General features: G+C 46.3%; 1 protein-coding gene across 4 annotated transcripts; it reads left to right on the top strand.

Annotated features, from left to right (window-relative positions):
* Positions 1-26657, top strand: LOC310668105 (dynamin-1-like protein). 4 transcript variants are annotated; one of them, XM_083421044.1, is made up of 18 exons: positions 1-172; positions 413-548; positions 2086-2236; positions 3270-3316; positions 7062-7133; positions 7233-7319; positions 12027-12189; positions 12469-12589; positions 12805-12936; positions 13230-13436; positions 13544-13664; positions 18483-18638; positions 23548-23637; positions 23736-23834; positions 23927-24070; positions 24609-24718; positions 25278-25437; positions 25760-26657. In XM_083421044.1, the coding sequence occupies exons 2-18, from the start codon at positions 447-449 to the stop codon at positions 25814-25816; spliced, it is 2019 nt and encodes a 672-aa protein (XP_083277170.1). In that variant the 5' UTR covers positions 1-172; positions 413-446; the 3' UTR covers positions 25817-26657. The 4 variants fall into 4 exon arrangements, 3 of the variants coding, with proteins under 3 accessions (XP_083277170.1, XP_083277169.1, XP_083277171.1); XR_014506620.1 differs by lacking the exon at positions 1-172 and having other exon boundaries at positions 188-548; positions 23927-24117; XM_083421043.1 differs by lacking the exon at positions 1-172 and having other exon boundaries at positions 188-548.
* The last annotated feature ends 342 nt before the right edge of the window (positions 26658-26999 follow it).

Here is a 26999-nt window from a genome sequence, read left to right as displayed (position 1 = left end):
TCCTCCCCCGGTGCCGGAGGCCGGTCTGCCCCGCTGAAGCTTTCTCTATGGTCGGGCTTTTGAAAAACCCTTTCAGTCGATTGGTGCTCAAGCCGGCCAATGAAGCTGTAGTCCCGCCCCGCCGTCAATCTCGCCGCCAATGGAGCCGACCTTTCGCTTGAGAGACACGTAGGTAGCCTGTAGAGAGAAGCGGTGCTAAAAATGCCGGCCAATGGAGGCGAAGGTCGGGCGAAGCGGGGCCGCGCTTCCTGGGGGAAGAGGGAAGGGGGCCGCCGGGCGCAGAGGGACTCCCCGCGGGCGAGGGAGGGGGCGCCCGGGAAGGAGCGCGCGCGGAGAGCGGAGCTCGAGCCCACCTCCCGCGCGGGTCGGGTGGCGGGGAGTTCCGCCGGCTCCCCGTTTCCTTTCTTCGCAGGGAGGAGCCCCTTTCCCTCGGCGCCTCCGTCGCCATGGAGACTCTCATCCCCGTCATCAACAAGCTGCAGGAGATCTTCAACACGGTGGGAGCCGAAGTCATCCAGCTGCCCCAGATCGCGGTAGTTGGCTCCCAGGTGAGAACCCGCCTGCTGCTGCCTCCGCAGCCCCGCCGCCTCCTGACCCTGCTGCTCGGCCACTAATGGGTGGGGCAGGGAAAAGGGTTATGCAATTATGTATGAAAAGTGTGGAGAAAAATAAACAAATAAAGAAATTTATTATACCCCACCCATCTGGCTGGGTTTCCCCAGTGAAATCAATAGGCTGTAGGAACAGATAAAAGAAAGGATTGCTTCATGGAATGCATAAGCCCTGTTACAAGGCTATGGTAAAGGCTCATTGTCATGATAGTCAAGCTCAACTTCCAGGCTCTGAGCCGTTCTGTCTTTGAGTACCCTGGAAGGGGTGGGTGGGTGGGTATTACATGTGTGACCAGCTAGTGGACTTGCTAGAAACACAGTTGACTGTGTTGGAAATCAAGCTACTGCATTATATGGATTTTTTGCAGGGCTGTTTTCATTCCTGATGCAGTGGCTTTCGCAGTGTAGTGTGGAAGCCTCCAGTTCTACTGACAGCAAATTAATCCCTAGGAATTTTTGTAGAGGCATCAGTGCGTGTCTGATGAAAATGGAAGGATCTGCTAATGATACAATTCCACATTTAACTCACTTGTGGGGCTTTCTTAAAACAGGTGGATCCGCTAGGGCCAGCCCAAGGTGGAGAAATCTATTTGGCAATTTCCTCCCCTTCATCTCTCAGTAACAAAATGATGAGAATAACTGATCATTTATTAATGTTTCCCAAACTGCCAACTCACTGTTTCCAATGGTAAGGCTTGCCTTGTCAATCCTGGGAGAGAGGGATGGATAGATACAGAAAAGCACAGAGTTAAAAATAGCCTATCATTTCAGCAGTGCCATGAAAGCAGTGTCTCCTTCTATGGGATGTAATAGATGCAACTCAGTTGATCTCTATCTCAGTTTTCTTTATATTATCTCTGGATTTTGAAATAAAAAGCCATCCCATTATAGTGGTAGCTATACTACAAGCTAATACTGGTTTTATTATCCTTGTTTAATTGCCATGGCTTCTCTTAGAATTCTGGCAACTTTTGTTTGATGAAGAATTCTTCTAAGAATCTCAAATGTTCACCCTGCCACAACTGCACTGTTTTCAGGGGTCCCAAGATAAGTGTTAATTAGGGTGGCCATCTTACCTTAAAAAGTGGTCTGTCCTGTTCCTTTCACAGAATAAGTTGTTGTTTAAACTAGTAGGCTGGTGTTTTCAAGGGATGGAAACAAACATTTTTACCTGCTAATGTCTGTAGTTCAAGCTGCCATTCGGTACAAGAGCAAGAGCTGAAGAAAATGTTGCTTGGAACTGTGTCCCCTCCACCTGCTCTCTTCATATAAGATGGATACAGTGCCTTGAGGTGATCTATGTGGTAGCTTTCAAGAACACCAGGAATGCTTTATGTTATGCAGTCCAGTCTTCTTTCTCTGTACCAGTACACAGGCTAGAACTCCCTAGAGTGAAACTGCTTTCTTCTTAGGACAACATTGCATCTTATTACTACTTTGCATCCTCTACTTCTAACACTGCCTGTCTCCACAGAGCAGTGGGAAGAGCTCTGTGCTGGAGAGCATTGTAGGCCGGGACTTCTTGCCTCGTGGCTCTGGCATTGTCACACGCCGGCCTCTCATCCTGCAACTGGTGCATGTCCCAACACTAGAGGAGAGAAGGCGGACAGCCAGTGGAGAAAGCGGTAAGACAAGAGCTGGGGATTTGGGTCCTCATCCCAGCAGGGGATGCCTGGGGCTTGGCTTTGGTTCTGAGAGGGGAGTGTTGGATCGTGCATGTGGCTAGTGGGTCCAGTCCTACTGAAAGTTATCCAAACTCTTATTTTCCCCCAGTCTAGAGGAGAACTAGTTCTTTTTCCTTGAAAACTATTGAAACTTAGGGATTTCACTAAAGGGTTGAGAAGGTCAGCTCCTGGCAATGCTGCATTGCTTGTCACTGCTTACACCTTATAGACTGTTTTCTGGGGGTATCTCTTGGAGATGTTGACTTTTGCTAAAGGCAGGATGCCTAAGATGTGTGGATTGGGGGTGGTCTCTGACAGAGACCCAAACAAAGGCTTAATTTGAGCCATAGCTCAACTCTGTTGTGACTATTAGGAGTTGGCCATGGCAAAAAATTTAGTGGAAATTAAACCAAGCACATAACTGAGAAAGAACAGGTTGCTATCCCCTCCCTGAGTAGCCCCAGCCATCAAGTCCACACCTGGGAGTTCGGGGGCAAGGCTTCTAAGTGGAGAGTTTTAGGCCAGAATGTCCTGAGTGAGAGAGAAGATGGATGCAAGAGGAACTGGGGATGAGTGCCCTGTGTTTGAGACAACCATTTGCAAGACTGATCATTGGAATGGGAATTGGGAGAAGAACTAGGGTTGGTTTGGATTTGTTTCTTCTAGAAGGCAATGGCTGGTCTGTTTCACAAAGCAGCACAACAGCCTGCCTTTGGCTGTTGGGAAGCGTTTTTGCAGTGTAGTCTTCCATCTCATGAGCATAGGAGCCAACTCCTAGGGGCTGAGGTCCCTTTGCACCCCCAATAAAATATTTGAGCCCCCCTCGTTAATAGCCATTGCCATTCAAATGGTCTGTGTTTTCTCTGTCTTGTGATTATGTGGGGTGGGGCTTATATGCCCCCCATATTTTATTTCAGTTGGCATCCTTCCATGAGAGGGATGGATACCAAAGAGGTTCCCTGACATATTTTTTTCTGGTTTTCTTTGTTTGCAGGTGTCCAGGCTGATGAGTGGGCCACCTTCCTGCACTGCAAGCACAAGGTACGGCATGAGTGGTGTAAAGGGCTGCAGCAGTGGTCAGAGCAGGTCCAGTCCCCTAGGCAGGACAGACAGCTGCCTCGTGACAAAAGTGCAGGCGCTTCAGGCTAACAGAGGACTCTCCTCCCAGGGCCAAACTCAATTGTTTCTCCCCTCCCCCAAATCACGGGGGAACAGGGTTTGAGGCATGGGGGCAATCGCTTTGAAAAAGACACAGGTGATTTCTAATGGCAGGTCCTTTTCTCTCATGCTCTGTAATAATTTATAATTTATACCCCGTCCATCTGGCTGGGTTTCCCCAGCCACTCTGGGCGGCTTCCAACTGAATATTAAAAACAATACAGCATCAGACATTAAAAACTTCCCTAAAGAGGGCTGCCTTCAGTTGTCTTTTAAAAGTAAAATAGTTGTTTATTGCCTTGACATCTGTTGGGAGGGCATTCCACAGGGCAGGCGCCACTTCCGAGAAGGCCCTCTGCCTGGTTCCCTGTAACCTTACTTCTCGCAATGCGGGAACCGCCAGAAGGATGGGGGTGGAGACGCTCCTTCAGGTATACTGGGTCGAGGCTGTTTAGGGCTTTAAAAGTCAGCACCAACACTTTGAATTGTGCTCGGAAACGTGCAAGTGAATGAAACAAGACTCTCCATTCCATGAAGTGCAGACAAGATGCAGCAATTGGGACAACTCTCAAGGAGGAAAAGCAGTTCCTCTTGCAGCATGCCACAAGGAAAATTAACTTCCACCTGGAATGAAACATAGGGTGGGGAAGGAAAAGGGGAGGTTGCAGCCCTTCAGACAGACTTGCCTTGCTCCACCACCTTGTTTCCTCCTTATTTTAAACCAGGGATGGGAAATTCCTGCCACTCCAGGTAGATCTTTATTGGAGTGCAACTCCCTTCATCCCTGACCATTGGCCATGTGGACTGGGACTGAAGGGAGGTGGAGTCCAGCAACATCTGGAGGGATAGGTTCCTCATTCATGTTTTAAATGGAGCTGTAATGTCCCTGTTGAGGGAAAGAGGCAGCTATTCCCTACTTTGCCTACCAGCCTGTCAACTTTACTCATCTGGTGTTTCCTTCTCTGTTTTTTGTCCAAAGAGTTCAGGACTTCAGAGTGCCTCAAAAGGGAAAGGACTGGAGGCTGTTAAGCTAGAGACTGAGCTTGCAGCTAGTCTCTTAGAAATGGGAGAATTTCACACACACACACACACACACACTAGATGTGTATTTTTTGTCTAAGTTTGAAGCAGTAAGGAATGGCAGGATCTTTCCATTTCTGACCTAGTTTAAAATCTTGTTTGTTAGTATTGACTTCCCTTTTTGCATGCAGTTCTTGAATGACTCTTCTACATATTGCATCCTATTTTTTTTAAAAAAACTAAACCTTAATTTTTTTTATTTGCTATGCTTTCTCTTCCAGAGTATGTGTTTTGTAAATAATAAACCACAATAAAGAATTCTAGAAATGATCTTAAGAAGGGCCATTTTCCGAATGTTGTGATTTTCTGCTCAGTGACGTATTGAGCAAAGAGCCCAATTTCTTCTTTTTCTTCTTCCTCTCCATTCTCACTTCCTTTCTGTTTTTTATATTTGTTTATTTGCTTTTCTGTTTTATCATATCATCAATGCGTAGTATTTTACAGCGAAACACATGATAGTAAGATGATAATTATTCTGCCCCATATATCTAAATCTTTTATAAAAAGAATTTTCCAAGTTTTCATAGTTATTCTATGAACATAACATTCATAACAATATAACATAACATAGCAGTATTCATAACATAGATGTTATGATGGTTTGTTGATACCCACACTCCTAAATACTTCACTTTTTTATCTATTTTCCAGCCAGTAATTTCCACTAATTTCATTTTAACTTGGTTATCCATGTTTTTAACTAACATTTTGGTTTTAAAACTCACCTATTTTCCAAATTCAATTATCTCCTTTAATAATTCTAGTATAACTTATAGAGGCTGTTCCAGAGTTGAGACAATATCATCCACAAAAGCTATTGTTTTATCATTTTGTTTGCCCACTTCCATTCCCCTAATTTTATCATTACAGTGGAACCTCAATTTTTGATCGTAATCCGTTCTGGAGGTCCATTTGACTTCTGAAACATTTGAAAACCGAGGATCAAAGGGCTGTTAGCAAGTTCAGTGGGGAAAATGGAGAAACGCGCCTCAGAAGCCATTGGACTTCTGAGGCGCGTTCAAAAAGGGAAGCGTTCACTTTTGGGTTTTCAGCGTTCGGCTTCCGAAATGTTTGGCAGCCAATACCTTCGAAAACCGAGGTTTGACTTTATTGCTAATATTTCACAAGAAAATTTCAAAGGTAAGGATAAATAATAACGGAGAAAATGGACACCCTTGTCTTGGTCCTTTTTTGATGTTGCATTTCTCTGAGATGATATTGTTTATTATAACCTTTGCCTGTTGTTCATTATATAATGCCTCTTAAGTAGGTGTCACCTTCCATTCTTTTTAAACACTTCTTTCATAAATGCCTAGGAGATATTGACAAATGCTTTTCTGTGTTGAGGAAGATCAGGGAAGCCTGTTTTTCGTTATGTACCTCCAAATATTCTATTATATTTCTAATGTTCCTTACGTTATTTTTCAATTGCCTCTCTGGTAGAAATCCTCCTTGATCCTGGATCAACTCGTTCAACACTTTTGAAAGCCTATTTGCTAATATAGTCGTAAATAATTTATTGCTCCTCTCCATCTGTACCTGTCTTCTCTCCTTTGTCTACGTCCTTTTGTTGATGTTCTACTAGTTCTCCAAAGTCTTTTTTATATTTTCTCATAAATGATTTGGATTTCTGTGATGTTAACTTCTCCTTCCTGCATGGACCCTCTTTTCGCTTGTCCTGGGGTGGGTGTTTTTTCTGTGTTGTCATCTCACTTGCCTTTTCCTTCTTTCTATTAAGTCTATCGTAGCGTCATTATCCCCTGGTGTTAGTCACCAGTCACCTTTGATTTTTGTTAATTTATTCCTTTACTCTATTACAGTTCTATTGCTATGGATACTATCCCTTGTGTTTGAGTGCAGCTGTTGTTTTGTCTAAGTTCTTGTAGATTTTTACTCCTAACTTACTCATTAGGTGAAGTTTGGGGCACTCCAACATGAATAAAACCACTGCTTATTAGGATATTATTGTTCTTTTTAAAGTCCAGTTTGTAAATTATTTGCTAATTCTATTTACTGTCCTCCCTTTCCCCCTGTTTTCCTGCTTGCACGCAAGTATTTTCCAGATTCTGTAATTCTGTAATTTAAATGTCTACCTTTCCCCCTTTATATATGAATGGAGAGGGGAGATAGGGGGTTGTCTTGCTCCTGAAAACACAGGGTATCAAATAAATAATAAATATTAGGCCTTCTCTTCTTTTTTAAAAAAATACTGTTATATTTCCTCCTTGACACAAGTCTGTCTTCTGAGTTCTGTGTGTCCTCTTTAGACATAAAAACAGAAACGTGCATAGGAGGGGAGAAGGTTGTTACATTCTAGCAGTTATCTTTCCTTTCTCCCATACTTTTTAATATTTGTTACTTTCTCCCATACTTTTTAATATTTGGATTTTCCACTCCACTTTTTTCACTCCGAAATTTGTAGCCAAATTTCCTTTTTACCAATGTTCCAGATTCTATCTTTTGGATTTGGCCTTGTTCTTTTTGTTGGAAGCTTACCGGGTTGAGACTGGCAACAGCCAGCTCTCTTGGTCCCTGTCTTTCCCCCCAGACTTTCACTGACTTCAGCGAGATTCGACAGGAGATTGAAATTGAGACGGAGCGGACCACTGGGACCAATAAGGTACTGGCATTTCTGAGCTCCTCCCCACTCTGGTGAGAACCCTGTTCTTTGAGCTGCCATATGATCTTTCTTTAACTGATTTTTTTTTAATGCATGCAGGGAATCAGCCCAGAGCCCCTGTACTTGAAGATCTACTCCCCACATGTACTCAACTTGACACTAGTTGACCTTCCAGGAATCACCAAGGTGAGAGGCGTTGGAGAACGTGGGCAACTGGCTTCCAGAGAAAGCGGGGAGGTGCCGGCCACTTCCTCAGCAACGCTAACAGTGGAAATGGCAATTGGCAATGAGTATGGGATTTCTAGCCTTAGAATCAAGTGTGCAGTCGCATCTGCAGGGAGAAATTTTGATAGGGTGCTTCCCCTTCACATCAGCCACTCCTTTCCCTTGCAACCCTCTGCCCAGCCACTTGCTCCCAGTTGAGTGACAAACAGCTGAGAGTGGGAGGGGAGAAGAGTGAGGGCAGGCCTGAGGCATTTTGACACCTGACACGAATTAGACAATTGCATCCTGAGAATTGTTGTACACACACGGAAGAGTCATCCCTATTTCTTATAGCAAAGAATCCTGCAGAAACTGCATTGCTGTTGTTGCATATGGTATACAGTTCAAAACAATAAACAGACCAGGAAGGGGAAAAGAGGTGAGGCTGGCTTCCCCAACCACCTTAGTTTTCTGTGCTTTGAGCAGTAGTGGCAGCCTGCACAGAGGGGCTTTCCGCTCCCTGTACAAGCTGCCACTTCTGTGCAAAACACAGAAAATTAAGGTGGTTGGGGAAAGGGGAGCAGCTGGCAATTGGCACAGTGAGCTGTGAACGCTCCGCATCTGGGAAAGAAATACATGCTGCACCTGAAAGTAACTCAGTTGAAATACAGGAGGTTTATTTACAAGTGAGAGGGGATCAAGAGCAGGAGAGAAGGGGGAAGCAGAAGACCAATGCAAGGAAATAGGTGAAAATGAAGGCTACAGTTGGTGCACACACTTAACTTCATAGAATCCACTGTTGAACAGCTCTTACTGTCAGAAAGTTCTTCCTGATGTTTAGTCGGAATATTTTCTCTTGTAACTTGAATCCATTGGTTTGAGTCCTACCCTCCACAGCAGGAGAAAGCAAGCTTGCTCCATCTTACTTGTGATGACCCTTCAGATATTGGAAAATGACTATCATATCTCCTCAGTCTCCCTTTACCAAACATACCCAATTCCCTCAACCATTCTTCATAAGGCTTGGTTTCCAGGCCCTTGATCATCTGGGTTGCCCTCCTCCACGCTAGTTCCCGCTTGTCAATATCCTTAAACTGTGGGGTCCAGAACTGGATACAGGACTCCAGGTGTGATCTGACCAAGGCAGAATAGAGCAAGACTATGACTTCCCTTGAGCTGGACATTATACTTCTGTTAATGCAGCCCAAAATAGCATTCACTTTTCTTGCTACTGCATCACTGTTGACTCATGTATGGTCTACTAAGACTCCTAGATCCTTTTCACATGTACCACTGGCAAGCTAGGTGCCCCCCCCCCCATCTTATATTTGTGCAGCTGGTTCTTTCTGTCTTGGTGCAGAACATGACAGTTGTGAAATTCATTGTGTTAGTTTGGGCCTTATTCTCCAACCTGTTAAGCTCATCTCAAATCCCAATTCTGTCTTCTGTGGCATTAGCTACCCCTCCCAGTTTCGTGTCATCTACAAATTTGATTAGCATCCCCCTCACATGAGCTCCAAGATGGCGTCATTAGTGGTAGCATCAACTTGGGCTCCGCATCAGTTGATGCGGTTTTTATTATTTTTATCAGTCTTTTATTAGCTTTTATCAGCCACAGTATTTTATCTCTGTCGTTTGGCAGCTATTATATTCACAAAGCTTGAGTTAAGGGCTTGAGTTAAAAGTCTTAGAGAAAGTCTTGGAAAGTCTTGGAGAAAGCCTTAATTACCGTATTTTTCGCTCTATAACACGCACCTGACCATAACACACACGTCATTTTTAGAGGAGGAAAACAAGAAAAAAATATTCTAAATGAAACAGTGGATGTATGATTTTTGTGGTTCATGCTGTGGCCACAGACATGTGATCTGACGGTGAGTTTGGGGTAGCCCAATGCAAAAATCCTGAGGATCCATGTGGATCCATGCTTTCTAACCACGTTTTTGCACCACTGCAGCCCCAGGCAACAGTGGGTGCATGATTTTTTTGGTGCAATCTGTAGCCATGGACATGCTATGTGATCTGATGGTGAATTTGGGGTGACCCAGTGCAAAAATCCTGAGGATCCATGTGGATCCGTGCTTTGTAACCACGTTTTAAGTGGGGAGGGAAGGAAAAGCACTCAAGGGAACAAGGAGCACGCGTGGGGGGGGGGGTGGAGAAGGATGCTGCTAATAATGCAGGAGAGGCTCCTCTCCGGCTTTGCTCCTTTAAAACAAGCAGGCTCTGCTTCTCTCCCTCCTCCCCGGCAAGGAAACCACGATAGTAACCACTCTGAGACAAATCAAGAAGAATTGCGACCAACACTCTCCCCCAACAAGCGCAGTGAGGTCAAAACACACACACAGAGAGAGAGAGAGATGGCCCTAAAGGCGCAGGGCGCTGGGGGAGTGAACGGGAAGCAAGAGAAGGAGAAGGAGCCCTCACAGACACACAGAGTGTCAATTCTAAAGTTGCGGGGGCGCTGGGAGAGTGAAGGGGAAGCAGGAGGAGGAGAACGATAGCTCAAGCACACACACACACACACACAGCCCCTACAGTGGCTAATCCAAAATCGGACAGCAAAAAACTGCAGGCAGGGACAGAGAGCAGGGGTTGTTTTAAAGCAGCCAACTCCCGCTCTGCTTCTCTCCCTCCTCTCCGGCTCCGCTAGCTGACAGGAGCCGCTTACACCCGCTTTGCTGTTTCAAAGCGAGCCACGGACTGCTCACGACTGCAGCAGATTCCCCCGCCATCTGTAGGCATTCGCTCCATAACACGCACAGACATTTCCCCTTACTTTCTAGGAGGAAAAAACTGCGTGTTATGGAGCGAAATTTACGGTAGCTCCAGCTCAACTGAACCTACCAGCTACTTATCAGCAGGAGTGGAGATTAAACACCCTATTGTGGGAGGACACCGACCCCTCAATTCTTTCGTCTCAAGTCATTTAAACAATGGGCCCAGGACAGAATGCTGTGGCAGCACCACACTTGTCCATGTTTTCCAAGAACTAACTATTCATGAGCACTCTTTGGGTTTGGTCAGTCAACCAGCTACAAATCTACTTAATGGTTATCTCATGCAGTCTACATTTCACCAGCTTCTGTGGAAGAATATAAGGGGGGTTTTGTCAAAAGCCTTACTGAAATCAAGACACACTAAGTTAGGGCTGCCATTCATCTGGATTTTCCTGGACATTACTGGGATTTCAAAGGTGGAATTGACGTCTGGGGAGAATTTCCGAAATGTCATGCTTTGCCCTGGATCTTAGACAAGTCTATTAAAAAATCATGTTTTTGGGGCTCAACAACTTTGGGGGTTTGTCTAAAAAAAGCTCTTTTGGGGTGTCCTGGTTTTTACTTTTTGAAATATGGCAACCCTACACTAAGTCCACAGCATTCCTTGATCCACCAAGCTTGTAATGCTTATGAAAATGTGAAATGAGATTTGTCTGGCTTGTTGGACCATCTTTCTTGTTGGAATTGTTTGCATTTGGACCTTCGATATTTCACATTTAAGAAACTCATCCACCTTGGACTCTCTTCTCTCTGAGTATATTTGACCATGGTTTCTCATCCAGTGGCTCCTTAAGCTTTTTAAATTGGTGTCAGAGCTGGCTCCAGGTCCCAGCTCACAGAGGACCAACGTTAGCCGGTAGTAATGTACAAAAGTCTTTATTGAAGTACAGTTTCCATTTTCAATCCGCAACGCCCCAGCTCTACGTCTAGGGTTAGATCGGCGAAGCTCCATCTGAATCTCCGCCCCCTGTACACCAGTTTAAGATTCTAGCCTTACTCCACCTCTTCCGTCTCTCCTTTCTCCTCTGGGTTCTGCTACCCCCCGGGGTTCCTTCCTTCCTGGATTCTTCTGACGCTGACGTTGACCCCCCTGACTCCTCCCGCTCTTTTCGGCGGGCTTTGGGACCTGGCTCCCTATCCGGGCTGCCAACTGTGCCGCCCTCCTGTACATTTGAACTTGGCGCGCGCGCCCAGCCTTCAACCTTCCTCTCGACCGTTTCCTTGCTCCCCGATGGAGGCGTGGCCAATCCTGACTCATGTCCTCCCGCTGGCAGTGCGCCGCCTGATCCCGATGCCTGGGACTCCTCCCCCCTACTGCACTCTGGTGTGGACGCTGGTCCTGATTTCCAACTGCTGCTCTCTGAGTCCCCTCTGGCCCCTTCTTCCTGGGGTGTCCCCCTAGGCACCCCCCTTGCCCTGACCATGGGAGCCCCTTTCTGTGAATCTTCCGATTCGCTGGAAAGACTCAGAGACCTCGGACCGCTGTCATCGCTGACATTTCCTTCGGACTCCTCCCCCTCGCTCTCTATTTCCTCCCTTTCCTGTGCCTCTGCTCCTGAACCCCTGACAATTGGCTTTCTTAAAGTCAAGAGTACATGCCCAACTACATTCAGCTTCATCATTTGTGTATGTAACTGTGAATGTAATGGGCTCGCTTCATGGGGCCAGGCCTTCTTTCTCTGATTTCTTCCTTCCTATGAGGCTTGGCTTCCTTTCTTCCAGTAAGAAATCTTTGATCTGGCTTTTCCGCTCTCAGGGTGGAAACACAGTTGGAGGCGACTGTGTAAACTTCACTCCAGTGCTTGGTGCATTGTGATACCAAGCTGGAAAGAGAACCTGGAGTGTGACCTTTTGTGGGTGTCTTCCTTAGTCTTGTCGCAATTCCTAGTCTTTCCTTTGTGTACTGCAGGTGCCCGTTGGGGATCAGCCCGACGATATTGAGGTTCAAGTACGGGACATGATCCTGTCCTACATCTCCAACCCAAACTGCTTGATCCTGGCTGTGACAGCTGCCAATACAGACATGGCCACGTCAGAGGCACTAAAGCTGGCACGTGATGTTGACCCTGACGGTATGGCATGTGTTGTCGTGCGCCTCAGTTTAATAGGAGCATGTGCTGGTGGTCAGGAGGTCAGTGCTTGGTCCCCATGAAGAGCAACAGGATGATGGAGCTAAGTTGCTGCACATGTTGGAATGGGGTGGGAGAACTGGGGCAGACCAATAGTGATGGAAACTGAGAGGATGCATGTGTAGGGAAAGGAGGGGGGTGGAGCAAGGAATGTGCAGACTAGGGTGGGGCAGAGGGAATAAAGGAAGGAGCAGGCTTTCATCCTGTGCTGATCCTGTGCAGGGCGAAGGACACTGGCTGTGATCACCAAGCTGGACCTGATGGATGCTGGGACAGATGCCATGGATGTGCTAATGGGTCGGGTTATTCCTGTCAAGCTGGGCATCATTGGGGTGGTCAACAGGTCAGTAGTGCTGGATAACAGTGAATATGAGATCTGGCTCAGGTTTGGAGTGTCTGATGGCAGAACCCCACTTCCAGTAGGGCAGGACGTTCTTGAAGGATGTATTATCTATTGTCTTGGGTGGCATGGTTGGGGGAATAGACCCTTGCTGCAAGACATCACTCCAACTTGTGTCGGTTAGTTTGTTGCTATGATCTCCCTGCTTCCTGTACTAGGAGTCAACATGATATCAACAGCAACAAGAGCATCAGTGAGTCCCTCCAAGATGAGCAGGGCTTCTTGCAGAAGAAGTACCCATCGCTTGCCAACCGAAACGGCACACGTCACCTGGCTAAGACTCTCAATAGGTGAGGGGGTGCCAAGGCACAGCGGTTATAAAGGAGCTGGATGTTGGGAGGGACTGAGTGAGCAGGAAGGGGCTGGCCAGGATCTGGTGCAGGTAACTGGCTTATCTGTTTTGCGTACAGAAGGCTCCGTGCTCTGAACACTGGAACCTTTTGTTGATGCATCTGGTGCTTCAGAAAGTCAGTTTCTACAACCTTGAGGACGTAGAAACCTTGAAAGTCTAGGCCAGACTGGTCATCCGTGTCAGCAACTACTGAGAATGCTGCTTTATTTCCTTCTCCTCCCTGCCTCCAAGGCTGCTGATGCACCATATTCGTGACTGCCTGCCTGAATTAAAGACCCGGGTGAATGTGCTGACAGCCCAGTACCAGTCTGTGCTACAGAGCTACGGGCAGCCCATTGAGGACAAGAACGCCACCTTGCTTCAGATCATCACCAAATTTGCCACCGAGTACTGCAACACAATTGAGGGCACGGCACGCAACATTGAGACTTCTGAGTTGTGAGTGACCTCTCTTGGCAGGGCTGGGACTGGGGAGGAGCCTCACAATGTGGATCCATAAGGGGGATTGTGCACTCTGAAGCTGACCTACTCTCCCTCCCTGTCAGGTGCGGAGGGGCCCGGATGTGCTACATTTTCCATGAGACGTTTGGTCGCACCCTGGAGTCCATTGATCCTCTGGCTGGACTTACAATGCTGGATATCTTGACAGCCATCCGAAATGCCACCGTAAGCCACCACTGGCATGCCTCTGAGGCCATTCACCCATTGGCCTCTGCTTTCAGCTTGTTCTCTCTCTCCCATCATCCTATGCCATCTAGAATTCCCAAAATAAATTGGGAGGCACGTTGCCTAAGAGAGCTTGCATTGCATAGTGGCCCAACGACAAACTGGGGGTCGGGAGAGGGCAGTCATTCTCATACTCTGCTTGTGGGGCTCCCAGCACAGGAATCTGGTTGGTCACAGAACAGGGTGCTGGAAAAGATGGGCCTTTACTGGGATGCACCAGGGCTCTTCTTATGTACTTGAGTTCAATTCAAATCTCACCTCTGCCGTTAACTTGGCAGGTGGCCTGAGGCAAGCCACTCTCTCAGCCTCGCTTCGCACATGCCCTCTGGCAGTCTCGAAGAAAGGGATGATGATATGGGCCCAGACTGCAGCCTTCTAAGGAGGAGTGAGACACAGCGCTATGTACATGCTACATGTCTGTAATTTGGGATGACTCCCCATTCGTGTGTAGAGGGGAAGGCAAAGAGACCCCCAGGCTCTCTTGCGATTTTGGGTGGGGGCAGTCTTGAGCCAGCCAAAATGTGTTGTCTAAGTATGCTGAGTGGGTGGAGGCTGCATCATCCTGTGGTAGATGTTCCTGATATTCCAGAGGTGTGTGTCTCAATTTGGCACTTCTGATACAGAGCTGGAATCTCAGAATAAAGCAACAGTTATGGGTTGTTTTTTTAAATTCAACCCTTTTAGTCTAGCAATCTTGTTGCAATATGTCCATGCCATTCTTACTTCTACAGCATCTACTCTCTTCTTTGTGCTTCAGCTAAGGGATCCAGACTTGTAGAAAATCCCTCTTTTTCTTGTAGTCATTCATTTGCAGAGCAACCCCTCTTCCGTACTTGATAGTGCCATGACAACCTGTCTTCCCAGAAGTTGCTGTAGTAACCGCCTGTCCAAACTGCAGAGTAACTCCTTGCTGTAATGATACGTATCCTCTCCAGACAATGCTGTAATGATACTTTGACCTATTGGTGCAAGAACCTATGCTCTTTCTAAAGGTAAAAGTAAAGGGACCCCTGACAGTTAAGGCCAGTCGCAAACGACTCTGGGGTTGCGGTGCTCATCTTGCTTTACAGGCTGAGGGAGCCGGCGTTTGTCTGCTCCGCAGTTTTTCTGGGTCATGTGGCCAGCATGACTAAGCCACTTCTGGCAAACCAGAGCAGTGCACGGAAACGCCAGTTACCTTCCCGCTGGAGCGGTACCTATTAATCTACTTGCACTTTGGGGCATGCTTTTGAACTGCTAGGTTGGCAGGAACTGAGACAGAGCAATGGGAGCTCACCCCGTCGCAGGGATTCAAACCACCAACCTTCTGATCGGCAAGCCCAAGGCTCAGTGGTTTAGACCACAGCGCCACCTGCGTCCCTATGCTCTTTCTCCTACCCCCCAAATCTATAGTAATGTAATAACTGGAGCATTTCCTCTTTCTTTCGGCATACCTATAAAAACCCATTCTTTTGCCCATGTCATGGTGGCCTTCTGCTCCTCCTGTTAACTCGGGTCATAAGTGTTGATGGTTTTGCCGCCAAAATAGAGCCACTGAGAAACAAGGGGGGTGGGTTATCCACTTTCCTGAGGTTTGCATATATAAAGAGACACAGACATAAATATAAACTTTTTTAAAAAAAAAGGTGGGTGCTGAGGGCAGATGCCTGGAACCCTGAACAAGAGCACTTATATGGATACATGGCAACATTTTCTTACAATCCCCACTTATAGAATCATATAATTGTTGAGATGGAAGATCTAGTCCAACCCCTGCAATGCAGGAATCTTTTGCCCAAAGTGGAGCTTGAACCCACAACCCTGAGATTCCGAGTCTCATGCTCTACTGACTTGTATGATTCTAATAAATAAGGCTTTGTAAACCTGAATGTATACTTCTGGCTCCTACTGGAAGCCACACCTTTTCTAATCGAAGCCTGATTTTTATGTTTGAGTGATCCATCACCCTTCCACTATTTATTTATTTCACAGGCCAAGCCCCCTTGGCTTCTGCCCATGGGCAATTCTAGGACTAGTGCCGTGTCCTGCAAATGGCTGCACTGATTGAGAGTTCATTTCTGGGCCCAGTTCAAGTGCTCATGTTAGTTCTTACAATGTTGAACAACTTAGGCCCCCAATACTTGAAAGACTGCCTCCTTCCTTACAGACCCTCTTCAGTGTCAAGATTGCTGGAGCATCTGTTTGACCCTGTTTCTCCTTCAGAAGGCAGAATGGGGGTGGTGCTGGGCGTGAGCCCGCTGCCAAAGAACAAGCCTCCGCTACCAACATGATTTTTTGAAAGATTCCTCCCTAATCTGGCTAATTGGACAAACTATGAAGCACTCTCTGTGCAAGATATGCAAATAAGCTGAGACTAAATCAGCCACCTAAAAAATTGGAACATTTAAAGGTATTTGAATGGCATTTTGATGTTTTTGCAGAAGTTGTGAACGGAAAAGGAGGAGAGATGACTTCATGTTTTGTTACGATTTTTGCATCTGGCTCTCTCTGCCCTCTTCTGAATAATGAGAAAAAGAGGCATGTGATGTCTGATAAAAGACTGCTTTGCGGTGGAAAACAGGAGAATTGAATAAAGTATTGGAAAAGGTATTGTCATGAGGAAGCCAATGGACAGCTCACATGGTTAACTGCTGGGTGAAACCAGACACACAGGAGAGCTTCTTTCAGTCCTTTTGTTAGAATTTACAGAAGTATATGGAGATCTTGGAATGTGCTCCCTCAAAGCTGAGCTCAGAGGGCCCGCTCCTCCCCCAGCAGCTACTATCTGCCCTGACTGGAAGCTTCCTGGGATGGAGGTCTCCGCCATTCCTCCCTGACAGGTGCTGCTATGCCTGCCCCTCTTCTACCAAGGAGTGGCTGGGTGATATTGATGACCATCTTTTGACGGTGTTCGGTGTTGCGGGAGGAAGAAATGCAACTACTGTGATTTACAACTCTTTAGACTAAGAAAATTCACAGCTGGCCTTGCTATGATGGAAGGTATGGAGGCAACGAAGAGACTGAATCAAATGGGACGCAGCTTGACATAGTGGCACATATCATAATAGGTACATCTGTACAGAAAAAGATATGTTTATATGGCATCACAGTACAGTGGTACCTCAGTTTAAGAACAGTCTTATTTATGAACAATTCGGTTTACAAATTCCGCAAAACCAGAAGTAGTGTTCCGGTTTGCGAACTTTACCTTGGTCTACAAATGGAAACCAGATGGTGGAAGGGCACCAGTTGCGGGAGGCCTCATTAGGGAAAGCACACCTCAATTTAAGAACGGTTTCGGTTTAAGAACAGACTTCTGGAACAGATTAAGTTTGTAAACCAAGGTACCACTGTATTGGAACTAAATGGCCAGGCTGCTTCCAGAACGTTTTTCACTTCAAGAGCTACTTCATGCTGCAGTTTGACTCTTTATCTGTGCGAAGAAAACGTTTGACCTTGAGTAGTGTGAGCAGAGCCAGAGGAGCTGCAATTAATCAGCTAAGCAGAGAAAGAACTGATTTGAACAAGGATGAGAGAAGATCCAAGCTGAAAAACCACACCGAAATCTGGAAATAAGAACTTACTGAAATACCACTCATGCCATTATTGAATATCTATACTAAGGTTTATTTGATCTATTTGCCGTTTGCAGGGTTGTAAAGGGGCAGCTGATGGAAAATATTATTGGCAGCTACGGAGTGATATCAACTAGAGATTGAGAACGCAGCAATGGGGGTCTATCTTAGACATATATTGTAAGGAGAGCGGGAAACTGGTTTTGGAAATAGTATTAAATTGAATCAATTTGTTAACGGTTTGTAATAATTTGGAAAACCAATAAAAACAATTGCCCCCCCCCCCAAGAAAAGATTGGTGGAGCAGTGGTAGTTAACAGCTTGTGTGTTTGTGGCCTGGGAGAGGGCCTTCTCTGTGGCAGCCCCTAAGTTGTGGAACTCCCTGCCCCACAGAGGAGCACCTGGCATCTTCATTCTACAGCTGCTGGCAAATGCTGGAGTTGGAGCTCTTTGCCCTGGCATTTGACACCTGAGCTGTATTTTTCAGGACCCACCCTTTTGTGATTGCATTCTTTTTTGTAACTGTTAAGCTTTTAAACCGTTTTCAGTGTTGTATTTTAAATTGTTATAACACACCCTGGGACATTAGGGCGAAGGGAGAGATGGTGATGATGATGATGATGATGATGATAAAGTAAAACCAGCTTTATTAGTCCCGACCTGAAATCTTGAAGCAATGTGTAGCCTTTTAAGTTGACCGGAGCTCTCTTCAGGCTGGATGTTAGGTACTTTAAGAAGAGGGAGGAAGAGAGACCAAGGTTGCTGCAGATGCTGGAAGTCCCGCCTGCCATTTGTAATGTCCAAAAATGAAATGAAGGGGAGTTTTTGCAGAACTGAGCTGCGATTCTTCTGCAAATTTGTTTTGGGCTGACCCCGCTTGAATGCAGTGAGAGTCGTTTCTGAGTAAAGGTTCTTGGTGCAAAAAAAAGGTTTCTGGTTGCAGCAAGGCATGCTGGGACAAAGAAGCCAGTGATTACAATTCCTTTGGAAAATATAAATGCCAGTAGAACTAGCAGAGCCCTTCTAAGGCAGAAATACCCTTCAACTGAATATGACTTTTTGGGAGATGCTGCCTGTGGCAACCCATAGCTAGGCATTGGTGGGCTCAAATCATGGCCCCTTCTGGCCTCTCATGCCTTGGCTGAGCAGCTTCCTGCCCAACCTGGGTAGCAGCTTATACTGATGGGGTTTCTCCACCCTGCAGGGACCCCGTCCAGCCCTCTTTGTCCCGGAAGTCTCCTTTGAGCTACTTGTGAAGCGTCAGATCAAGCGCCTGGAGGAGCCAAGCCTTCGCTGTGTGGAGCTGGTGCATGAGGAGCTGCAGCGCATCATCCAGCACTGCTCCACCTACAACACGCAGGTATGGCTTTCTTGACACTAGGGCCATTCCCAAGAGCATGGCTGGTTAGAAGGGTTCCAGAACGCCATTTGTTTGGCCTTTTGAACCACCAGAGGTTTATTGCAGGCATTTGTGATTCTACAGATTCAAACAGGGCCTGTGCATGCATTACATGAAAGTAAACACCATTAACTCCATGGGGCGTCTGTGTAAAACATTTGCTTCACAAAGGCTCTCCTGCCAAATGTAAGCGACCTTTGCGTTTCCAAAGAGCTCGATGATCTCACAAAGAACTGTGCTCATTTCCAAATACTTTTGGCCTTCTAAAGCAGCACTGAGAAATTTCTAGCCAGCAGGTCCTAATTTTCCAGAGGCTGTCTTCCCCTAAACCACAGCCACCTGCCCCACGCCTCATGTGTGGACATCATGTGTGAGGCAGGTAATTACAACTGCAAAGGAACAACTGAGAACTCTAAAGTGCACTCCCTATTGCTGCTTGGCACACAGTCATGACTGGCGCTTGCAGAAAGCCCCACTGGGATCAACTTCGAAGTTGGGTCACCTGGTGTCCTGATGATATCAGGTGATAGACAGGTAGCAGCCCCACCACCTGTCAAGATGTCCTACTGTGTAATAGTGGAGCAGCTCATGAGCTGCCCTGTTGGCTAAATCTTGCTCTACAGCTTTGTATTGCTGCACTTCAAACAGAAGAAACAGAGCCTTGCCCTACATGGCTCGTTAGAATTGGAAATATTTTGCTCAGTCCCATTCTATAACTGGAATGGTTTGTATATATTGCAAAGGAAGAGAAAATTGCAGCCTGCATCTCCTTTCTCCACACCCTTCCTTACTCTGGAAGCCCTGCTGAGCTTCAGTTCAGAAAGATCATTGGCTGAGCCCACTCCCAGGTGCCCCTCTTCAGCAACTTGCCCCAATTTCCTTCCTCTACCTCCACACCTTAGGATTCCTGCTTTGTCTATTATTACCCTGCGGACTGAGCTGAAGAGGAGGGAAGAGGTGCTTGCCAGAGCCAGGCCAGTTGCTATGGCAATCATTGCTTTTTTGTAGGTTGCTGCCTGGGTGGTAGTGCCCAAGGCCTAAGCAGCCTTCAGGAGTTGCCTTCCAGGAGAGGCCTTCGTAGCCTGCTGATGACCTCATTTCAACTGGTCAATTGTAGACCTCCGGTTCACTTCCGGTTACGTATCCTTAGGGATACGTACGCGGCAAACCCAGAAGTATTTTTCCGGGTTTTGCCATGTATGCATGTGCAGAAGCATTCTACTGCGTCGCATGCATGCGCAGAAGCGGTCCCTCTAGTTGTAGAAACCTCGGGATCCGACAGGAGCTCCGGAACAGATCCCATCTGCAACCGGAGGTACCACTGTACAATGAAGTGCAGTAAGAAGGCACCACTAATAACATCTTAAGAAGAGGCGGGGGGGGGAGCCTCTCATACTTTGAAATCTCTATGGGTACATGACTATCTCAAAATCACTTTGAGTCTTACCTCACAAGGAGAATAATACCCCCACTTAAAAATTATTATTATTATTATTATTATTATTATTATTATTAATAATACCCTGCCCATCTGGCTGGGTTTTCCCAGCCACGCTGGACAACTTCCAGCAAAATATTAAAAATACATTGAAACATCAGTGATTAAAAACTTCCCTAAACAGGGCTGCCTTCAGATGTCTTCTAAACATCAGATACAGTAGTTGTTTATTTCCTTGACATCTGAGGGGAGGGCATTCCACAGGGTGGGAGCCACTACTGAGAAGGCCCTCTGCCTGGTTCCCTGTAACTTCGCTTCTTGCAGTGAGGGAACCGCCAGAAGACCCTCGGAGCTGGACCTGAGTGTCCGGGCTGAACCATGGGGGTGCAGACGCTCCTTGAGGTCTACTGGGCCGCGGCTGTAAAAGTAAACACCTCCACCTTCCCTAATATATTAGCACTTTATGTGTGGATTGCAATCATGAGCAACTTTGGAGTGACAACTTTGGTTCAAAGGTACAGTATAAGTAAATCTTCTAATGATTTGTTTAGAAGTTTACCCAGAGTAATGCAGCAAGTCCTGCTTTGAACACACATTTTCAGACATGTGACTGGTAAGTGGCTCCCACTTGGTTACATTCCAGGTCTTAACAATATTTTGTGGGGTTTAGAGACCTTTAGCATTTTCATTCTTTGTAAATGCTCAAACTGGGTGCATATCAATCAACTTGGGAGGAATGGATCATGTCCTTCTGGGTTTCACGATACAGAGGAAAGGAAAGCTAGGTGTAGTCGGACATTCACTCTGGACTTTAAGAAAACCAATTTCAAAAAACTGAAGGAACAATTGAGTGAGATTCCTTGGCCAGAAATACACAAAGAGAAGGGAGTCCCAGTTGCATGTGAGTTTCTAAATGGAGAGATGAGCTTGGGAGTTAAAAAGGCCATGTATAGGAAATGGAAGAAAGGGGAATCACAGAGGAGGAGGAGTATACATGAGTAACCAACAGTTGCAGGGTGCAAGTCAGGCTGGCTAAAGCTCTGATGAACTCAGGCTTGCAAGAGAGGTTAAAAAATAATAAAGGTTTCTTTAGCTATGTCCGAAGCAGAGGGAGAACAAGCAAGTGGAAGGTCCTCTACATGGAGTAACGAAGACAGAGTAATGCTATTAAGTGACAAAGCGAAGGCAGAACTAACTATTCGACACCTACTTTGCCTCTGCCTTCACCCAAAAGGAAAGTGATGCCAAACCTGGTGCTAAGAGAATAAATAATGTAAGGGGAGGGCTGCTATGGTCCAAGATAGGAAAAGAGGTAGTAAATGAACACCTGGCTACTTTAAATGAATTTGAATCTCCAGGGCCTGATGAGCTGCATCCAAGGGTACTAAAGGAGCTCGTGGGTGTAATCTCAGAGCCTCAGAGAATTTGTGGAGAACAGGTGAGGTCCCTGCAGACTGGAGGTGGGCAAATGTTGTCCCCATCTTCAAAAGGGAAGAAAAGAAGACCCAGGTAACTACCAACTGGTGAGCTTGACATCAATACCAGGACAGGTCCTAGAACAGATAATTCAACGTTTGGTCTGTGAGCACTTAGAAAAAGATGCTGTGATTACTAAAACCCAGCATGGATTTTTCAAAAAATAAGTCATTTCACAGTCAGACAAACCTCTTTTCTTTTTCTTTTTTTGATGGAGTAAGCTTGGTTGATAAGAGGAATGTTATGGACATAGCGTATATTGATTTCAGTAAGACTTTTTACAAAGTTCCCCCATGATATTCTTGCAAGCAAGCTGGTAGAATGTGAAGTGAATGAGGTAACTGGTGGATTTGTAGCGGGCTGGCAGACCGAACCCAAAGAGTACTCATTAATGGTTCCTCTTCATCCTGGGGGGAAAAGACAAGTGGGGTGCCACAGGGTTCTGTCCTGGGCCCATTGTTGTTCAATATCTTTTTTAATGACTTGAGCGAAGGAATTGAGGGGACGCTTATCAAATCTGCAGATGACACCAAACTGGGAGAGGTAGCTAATTCTGTAGAAAACAGAGTAAGAATTTAAGATGACCTTAACAGATTGGAGAACTCGGCCCAAGCTAACAATGAATTTAAACAGGGACAAATGTAAGGTTCTTCACTTAGGAAGAACCAGCTACACAAATATAAGATGGGGGACACTTGGCTTGTCTTGGTGGACCACAAGCTAACATGAGTCAACAGTGTGATGCAGCAGCAAAAAAAGCTAATGCTATTCTAGAACGCATCATAGAATGATAGAAGTGTGGAGCTGGAAGGGACCCTTAGGGTCATCTAGTACAACACTCTGCAATGTGGGAATATGCAGTTGTCCCATTTGGGGCTCAAACCTGCAACCTTGACATTATCAGCACCATGCTCTAACCAATTCCAGGCAGTATAGTGTCCAGATCAAAGGAAGTAATAGTACTACTCTATTCTGCCTTGGTCAGACCACACCTGGAATACTGTGTCCAATTCTGGGCACCACAATTTAAGGAGGATGTTGACAAGCTTCTTGGATGGCAACCAAGATGACTCAGGGTCTGGAAACCAAGCCTTATGAGGAACAGTTGAAGGAGCTGGGTATGTTTAGTCTGGAAAAGAGGAGACTGAGAGGAAATATGATAGCCATCTTCAAATACCTTAAGGGCTGTCACATGGAAGAGGGAACAAGCTTGTTTTTTCCTGCTCCGGAAGGTAGGACTGGAACCACTGGCTTCAAGTTACTAGAAAGGAGATTCCGGCTAAACATAAGGAAGAACTTTGTGACAGCAAGAGCTGTTTGACAGTGGAACAGTCTCATTTGGGAGGTTGTGGACTCTCCTTCCTTGGTGGATGGCTGTCTGTCATGGATGCTTTAGCTGTGATTTCTGCATTGCAGGGGGTAGGACTAGATGACCCTTGGGTCCCTTCCGGCTCTCTGATTCTGGATTATGCTGGAAATACTGAAATAAGTGAGAAGCTGGCCTCATAACATTGTCTTTCTTCCCATAATGTTGATGGTTTTGCCATAAAATCATTCTTTCAGCATACAATGATGCAAATAAGTAATGCAGTTTTTTAAAACTTTTCCTACAAGTTGTCGTTGGTTCATGTTGCTTCGCATAAGCTGATGGTGCAAAATAAACAAAAGTCAGGTTCCTGCCTTCCATAAGCTTATAGTCTGAATTCCAATGGCTGGGGAGCGAACAAAGTTTGACTATTTATGGAAAATGCTTTTTATAAAGATTTTTCCTTATTATATCCTGTGCTGTGCTTGGTTTTTTTTTTAATGTATCTTTTGTGTGTATTAGCAGCACAATGGTATTTCAATTGGTGTCTTTGTAAGCTTCATTGGCAAACAAATTGTAGAGCCAAAAGGTAGGTCTTTAAAAAATAAATAAGGTCCAAACGCTTCTCTCAATTCCTTTTCCTTTTTCAGGAGCTGTTGCGTTTCCCCAAGTTGCACGAGGCGATTGTGGAGGTGGTGACGGGAGTCCTTCGCAGGAGGCTGCCCATCACAAATGAGATGGTAATGATGGTTGTTTCTTCAGAGACTGGAGGAGCGGAAGCTGGTTCCTGTTCCACATTTGGGCCAAATGTTCCAACAGCCAATGCCTTTTCTCCTAGGTGCACAATCTGGTTGCAATTGAACTGGCCTACATTAACACCAAGCACCCAGACTTCATTGACACAGCTCTCGTTTCTGCCTCAGTGAGCAGTTCTAAGGTATGACCCAACCACTGCCACCCTTTCTACTGCCTTGACGCCTGCCCTAAGAATAACCCCACAGCCCACTCTCCCATTTATTCCCTTCTCAGACTGAATCTGTTCCAGATGGTGCCCGGCGATGGAAAAGTGAAAAAGCGGAAGAACCTAGTGCAGATGACAGACCCAAGGGGTCCTCACAGACCTCAGTCTATTCCAGCCCTAGTCGGTCCCATGCAGTCAACCTGCTAGACACGGTCAGCTGTGCGGGAACCTGGAAGTACAGGGTTGGTGAGGTGGAGAGGTGGGTTGGTGACCTAGAGGCAAGAACATTAATTGAAAAGAGGACATTGCTGGCTTGAGGACATCCTCTTTGGGTTCTGGGGAGGGTCCAGTGGGGCCTTGTTGAGGTCATCTGGCCTAACAGCTGATGTGTGGGGTAGCACAGCAGCTGCTTACCCGCATGTCAGCTAAGCAAGCCCCGCTGCCTCCCCCAAGCTCTTGCGAGCTGGAGGGACAGTGGGGCTCGTTGAGCAGCTCAGCTGCCCCCACTGCTCCTCCAGGGTGTTCCCAATATACACAGTTTTGGTTACATGCAGGGAGGCCTGTAATGTAACCCTCACATAATTTGGGAGTTGCCTGTACAGATTACCTGTTCTCTGCCCACCCCATGCAATATGCCATATCTTGTCTCACTGATCTTGGCCAAGTGCGTAGAAACTGTTCCACCAGCTCTGCTATCACCACCACCTCTGGCAATTTCCTCTCACAGTAGTCTTCCCTGACTTTCCCTAGCCCATGCCTGCTACACGCAAACTGAGCCAACGTGAACAGCGAGACTGCGAGGTCATCCGCCGTCTTATCAAGTCCTATTTCCTCATTGTGCGCAAAAGCATACAAGACAGGTAACTCCAAGTTGGCAAAGGAATACTGAAAGAGCATGGGCACATATGGGCCAGATGTGTCCAGTTGTGAGAGCATCTGGGTTTGGGATTCTTTTGTACAAAGTGAATGTTCCCTACTTGGGGGGGGGGGGGGAGGATTCCTTAGGAGTTGAGAAAGGAGCATGCAAAGTACTGGGAGATAGCACAAGATGTCTGTGTCCTTCAAATGTACACTGTAGATTTGGATTTCTTCATGATCTTTGTGCATGTGGGTAAATTAAAGATTCCCATCCTCTTCGTTACTCAGAATTACTAAAATATTCTGACTTCTACAGAAGTGACTATTGCAACCAGTTCACAGCTCAATACTTTTTGAATAAGAAATGATGTAATTGGGTAAGTAGCAGCTGTTGGTCCAGGGTGTCACCTAAAGAGGTGATGGATCTACCTGGCCCTGTAGGGCCAGCAGGGGAGGTAAGGCTGGGGCCAGAAGGGAATTGTGGCCTAGCAAGGTAAGCCTCGGATGTCTGCAAGATCTCACAAGCTTTATAACAAAATATATCTTATGTCCCCCCTGTAGTGTCCCCAAAACAGTGATGCACTTCCTGGTGAACTACGTCAAAGACCACCTTCAGAGTGAACTCGTGGGCCAGCTGTACAAGCCACAGCTCCTGGACACGTTGCTGACAGAGTCCGAGGACATGGCTCAGCAGCGCAATGAGGCTGCCAATATGCTCAAGGTGAGGGGAGGAGGGCAAGGCTCCTTGGACTGACAGGAGATGGGGAAAGTTCTCTCTGGCTCAGCAGCAGTTTCTTACTTTTAGGTTTCCCAAATACTGAAAGAACTGCATTGCTGCTCTGACTTTTGAAAACTTCTAAAAGCCAATATCCAGGAGAACTGACTCTTCACAAATGAAACCCTGCGGCAAGTCCCCTTGCCTTCAGAGTCAGACCAGAGTCCATGCTCTGGCACCACTACCTTGAAAGCCCAGCCCGTTTGGGTTAAAAGATGGCATTAGAACATCTATTAATCACTCAGCAAGGTCTTTTCTTCTCTTATAGGCATTGCAAAAAGCCAGCCAAACTATCTCAGAAATCCGTGAGACTCAGCTCTGGTGAGGGGAACCCACTGCTTCTGATGGCTCCAACCCACTGAGTACCCAGAGCCGCGCCAGCCTTCATTTCTGAGCCTTTTGGTGCTGTTTCCCAGTTGGAGCGGAGAGGTCTTGAGCCCTCTTTGGTTCTGGCCCAGAGCAAGAGCCTGCCTAGTTAAGCATTTGGCACTATGGAGCCAGCATCTCTGTGCTGAACTGAAGCCTGGTCCTCATCCACTGCCTCGTTGGTCATTCATGCTTTTCCAGCCTTGCTAGTCCAGTCGGTATTAAATTACTGTTTTTGTCCACATTTTGAATTCCTTCTCTCCACAGCTGTATCCTTCAGTCATTGCTGGTTTGGCCAGTCTACATTCTTGGCAGCTTTTGTCCTAAGTGCAGGAGAGTTTTCTTCCATCTCCAAATGTTGGTGCATTTGCTAAAAATATGAAGTGAAGCAATTTGTTTATGTGTGTCTGCCTGAGCACTAAGCAAGCAGTGGTGTGTATGTGGATCTGCTGCTGAATGTCTTTATTCTTCAGTACTGCCCTGAAAGTGGCTGATGCTGGCTAGGCAGAGAAATGGGCACAGGTAGCTTTGAAGACGCTCACAACTATAGAGGTGGGACATCAACTGTTGCAGAGCAGATGATGATAAGAGAGTTGCTGCAGAGGGAGATCTAGCCTTACCTTTTCCCAGGAGTTGTGTGCAATAGTGCCACCTATTTGGGGGCACTATCCCAGTCCTAGTTGGCAGGAAAGGGGAGGCACAACTTCTACGCAACCCCAAGTTTGCATGCACCTCTGAGCCACGTAGGACCCAGGCTTCACCTGCTAGTTTCCTGGAATAAACTTGTGTACTGTTACAAATGTGCTGATGGTTTTTATTTGTATGTATGGTGTGCAAAGAGGCTGAGAAGAAAGAGCTTGATTAAAAATGAGTTCTGAATTAAGACAAAAGACTGAAAGTCTCAACACTCGCATAGCTTATTTCTAGTCACAAGGATTAGAAAGGTTAAACAAAAGGTGACTTGCCCTCTAGCAGTAGTCAGTACTCCATGGCTACCTGTCTTACTGAATTTATGGTAAATGTACAGCTTTGGAGAAAGCCTGCTGTTTCTGTGGTGCTCCTGCTGCCCTGGCAGGCTCTTGCGAATTATGTACATCTCCTCTACACTCTGAAACGGTGGGAAAACACGACCAGCTCCAGAG

This window comes from Podarcis tiliguerta (genome assembly GCF_965153285.1).
Source record: "Podarcis tiliguerta genome assembly, chromosome: 17".
Lineage (NCBI taxonomy): Eukaryota > Metazoa > Chordata > Lepidosauria > Squamata > Lacertidae > Podarcis > Podarcis tiliguerta.
The sequence above is the reverse complement of the archived record's forward strand: the minus strand, read 5'-3'. Positions and strand labels throughout refer to the sequence as shown.

Excerpts from the sequence above, each read along its gene's own strand:
- LOC310668105 (XM_083421044.1), top strand. The coding sequence starts at position 447 with ATGGAGACTCTCATCCCCGTCATCAACAAGCTGCAGGAGATCTTCAAC. Across the intron at positions 7,134-7,232 it reads GGACCACTGGGACCAATAAG|GGAATCAGCCCAGAGCCCCT; the intron begins GTACTGGCATTT and ends TAATGCATGCAG. Across the intron at positions 7,320-12,026 it reads ACCTTCCAGGAATCACCAAG|GTGCCCGTTGGGGATCAGCC; the intron begins GTGAGAGGCGTT and ends TGTGTACTGCAG.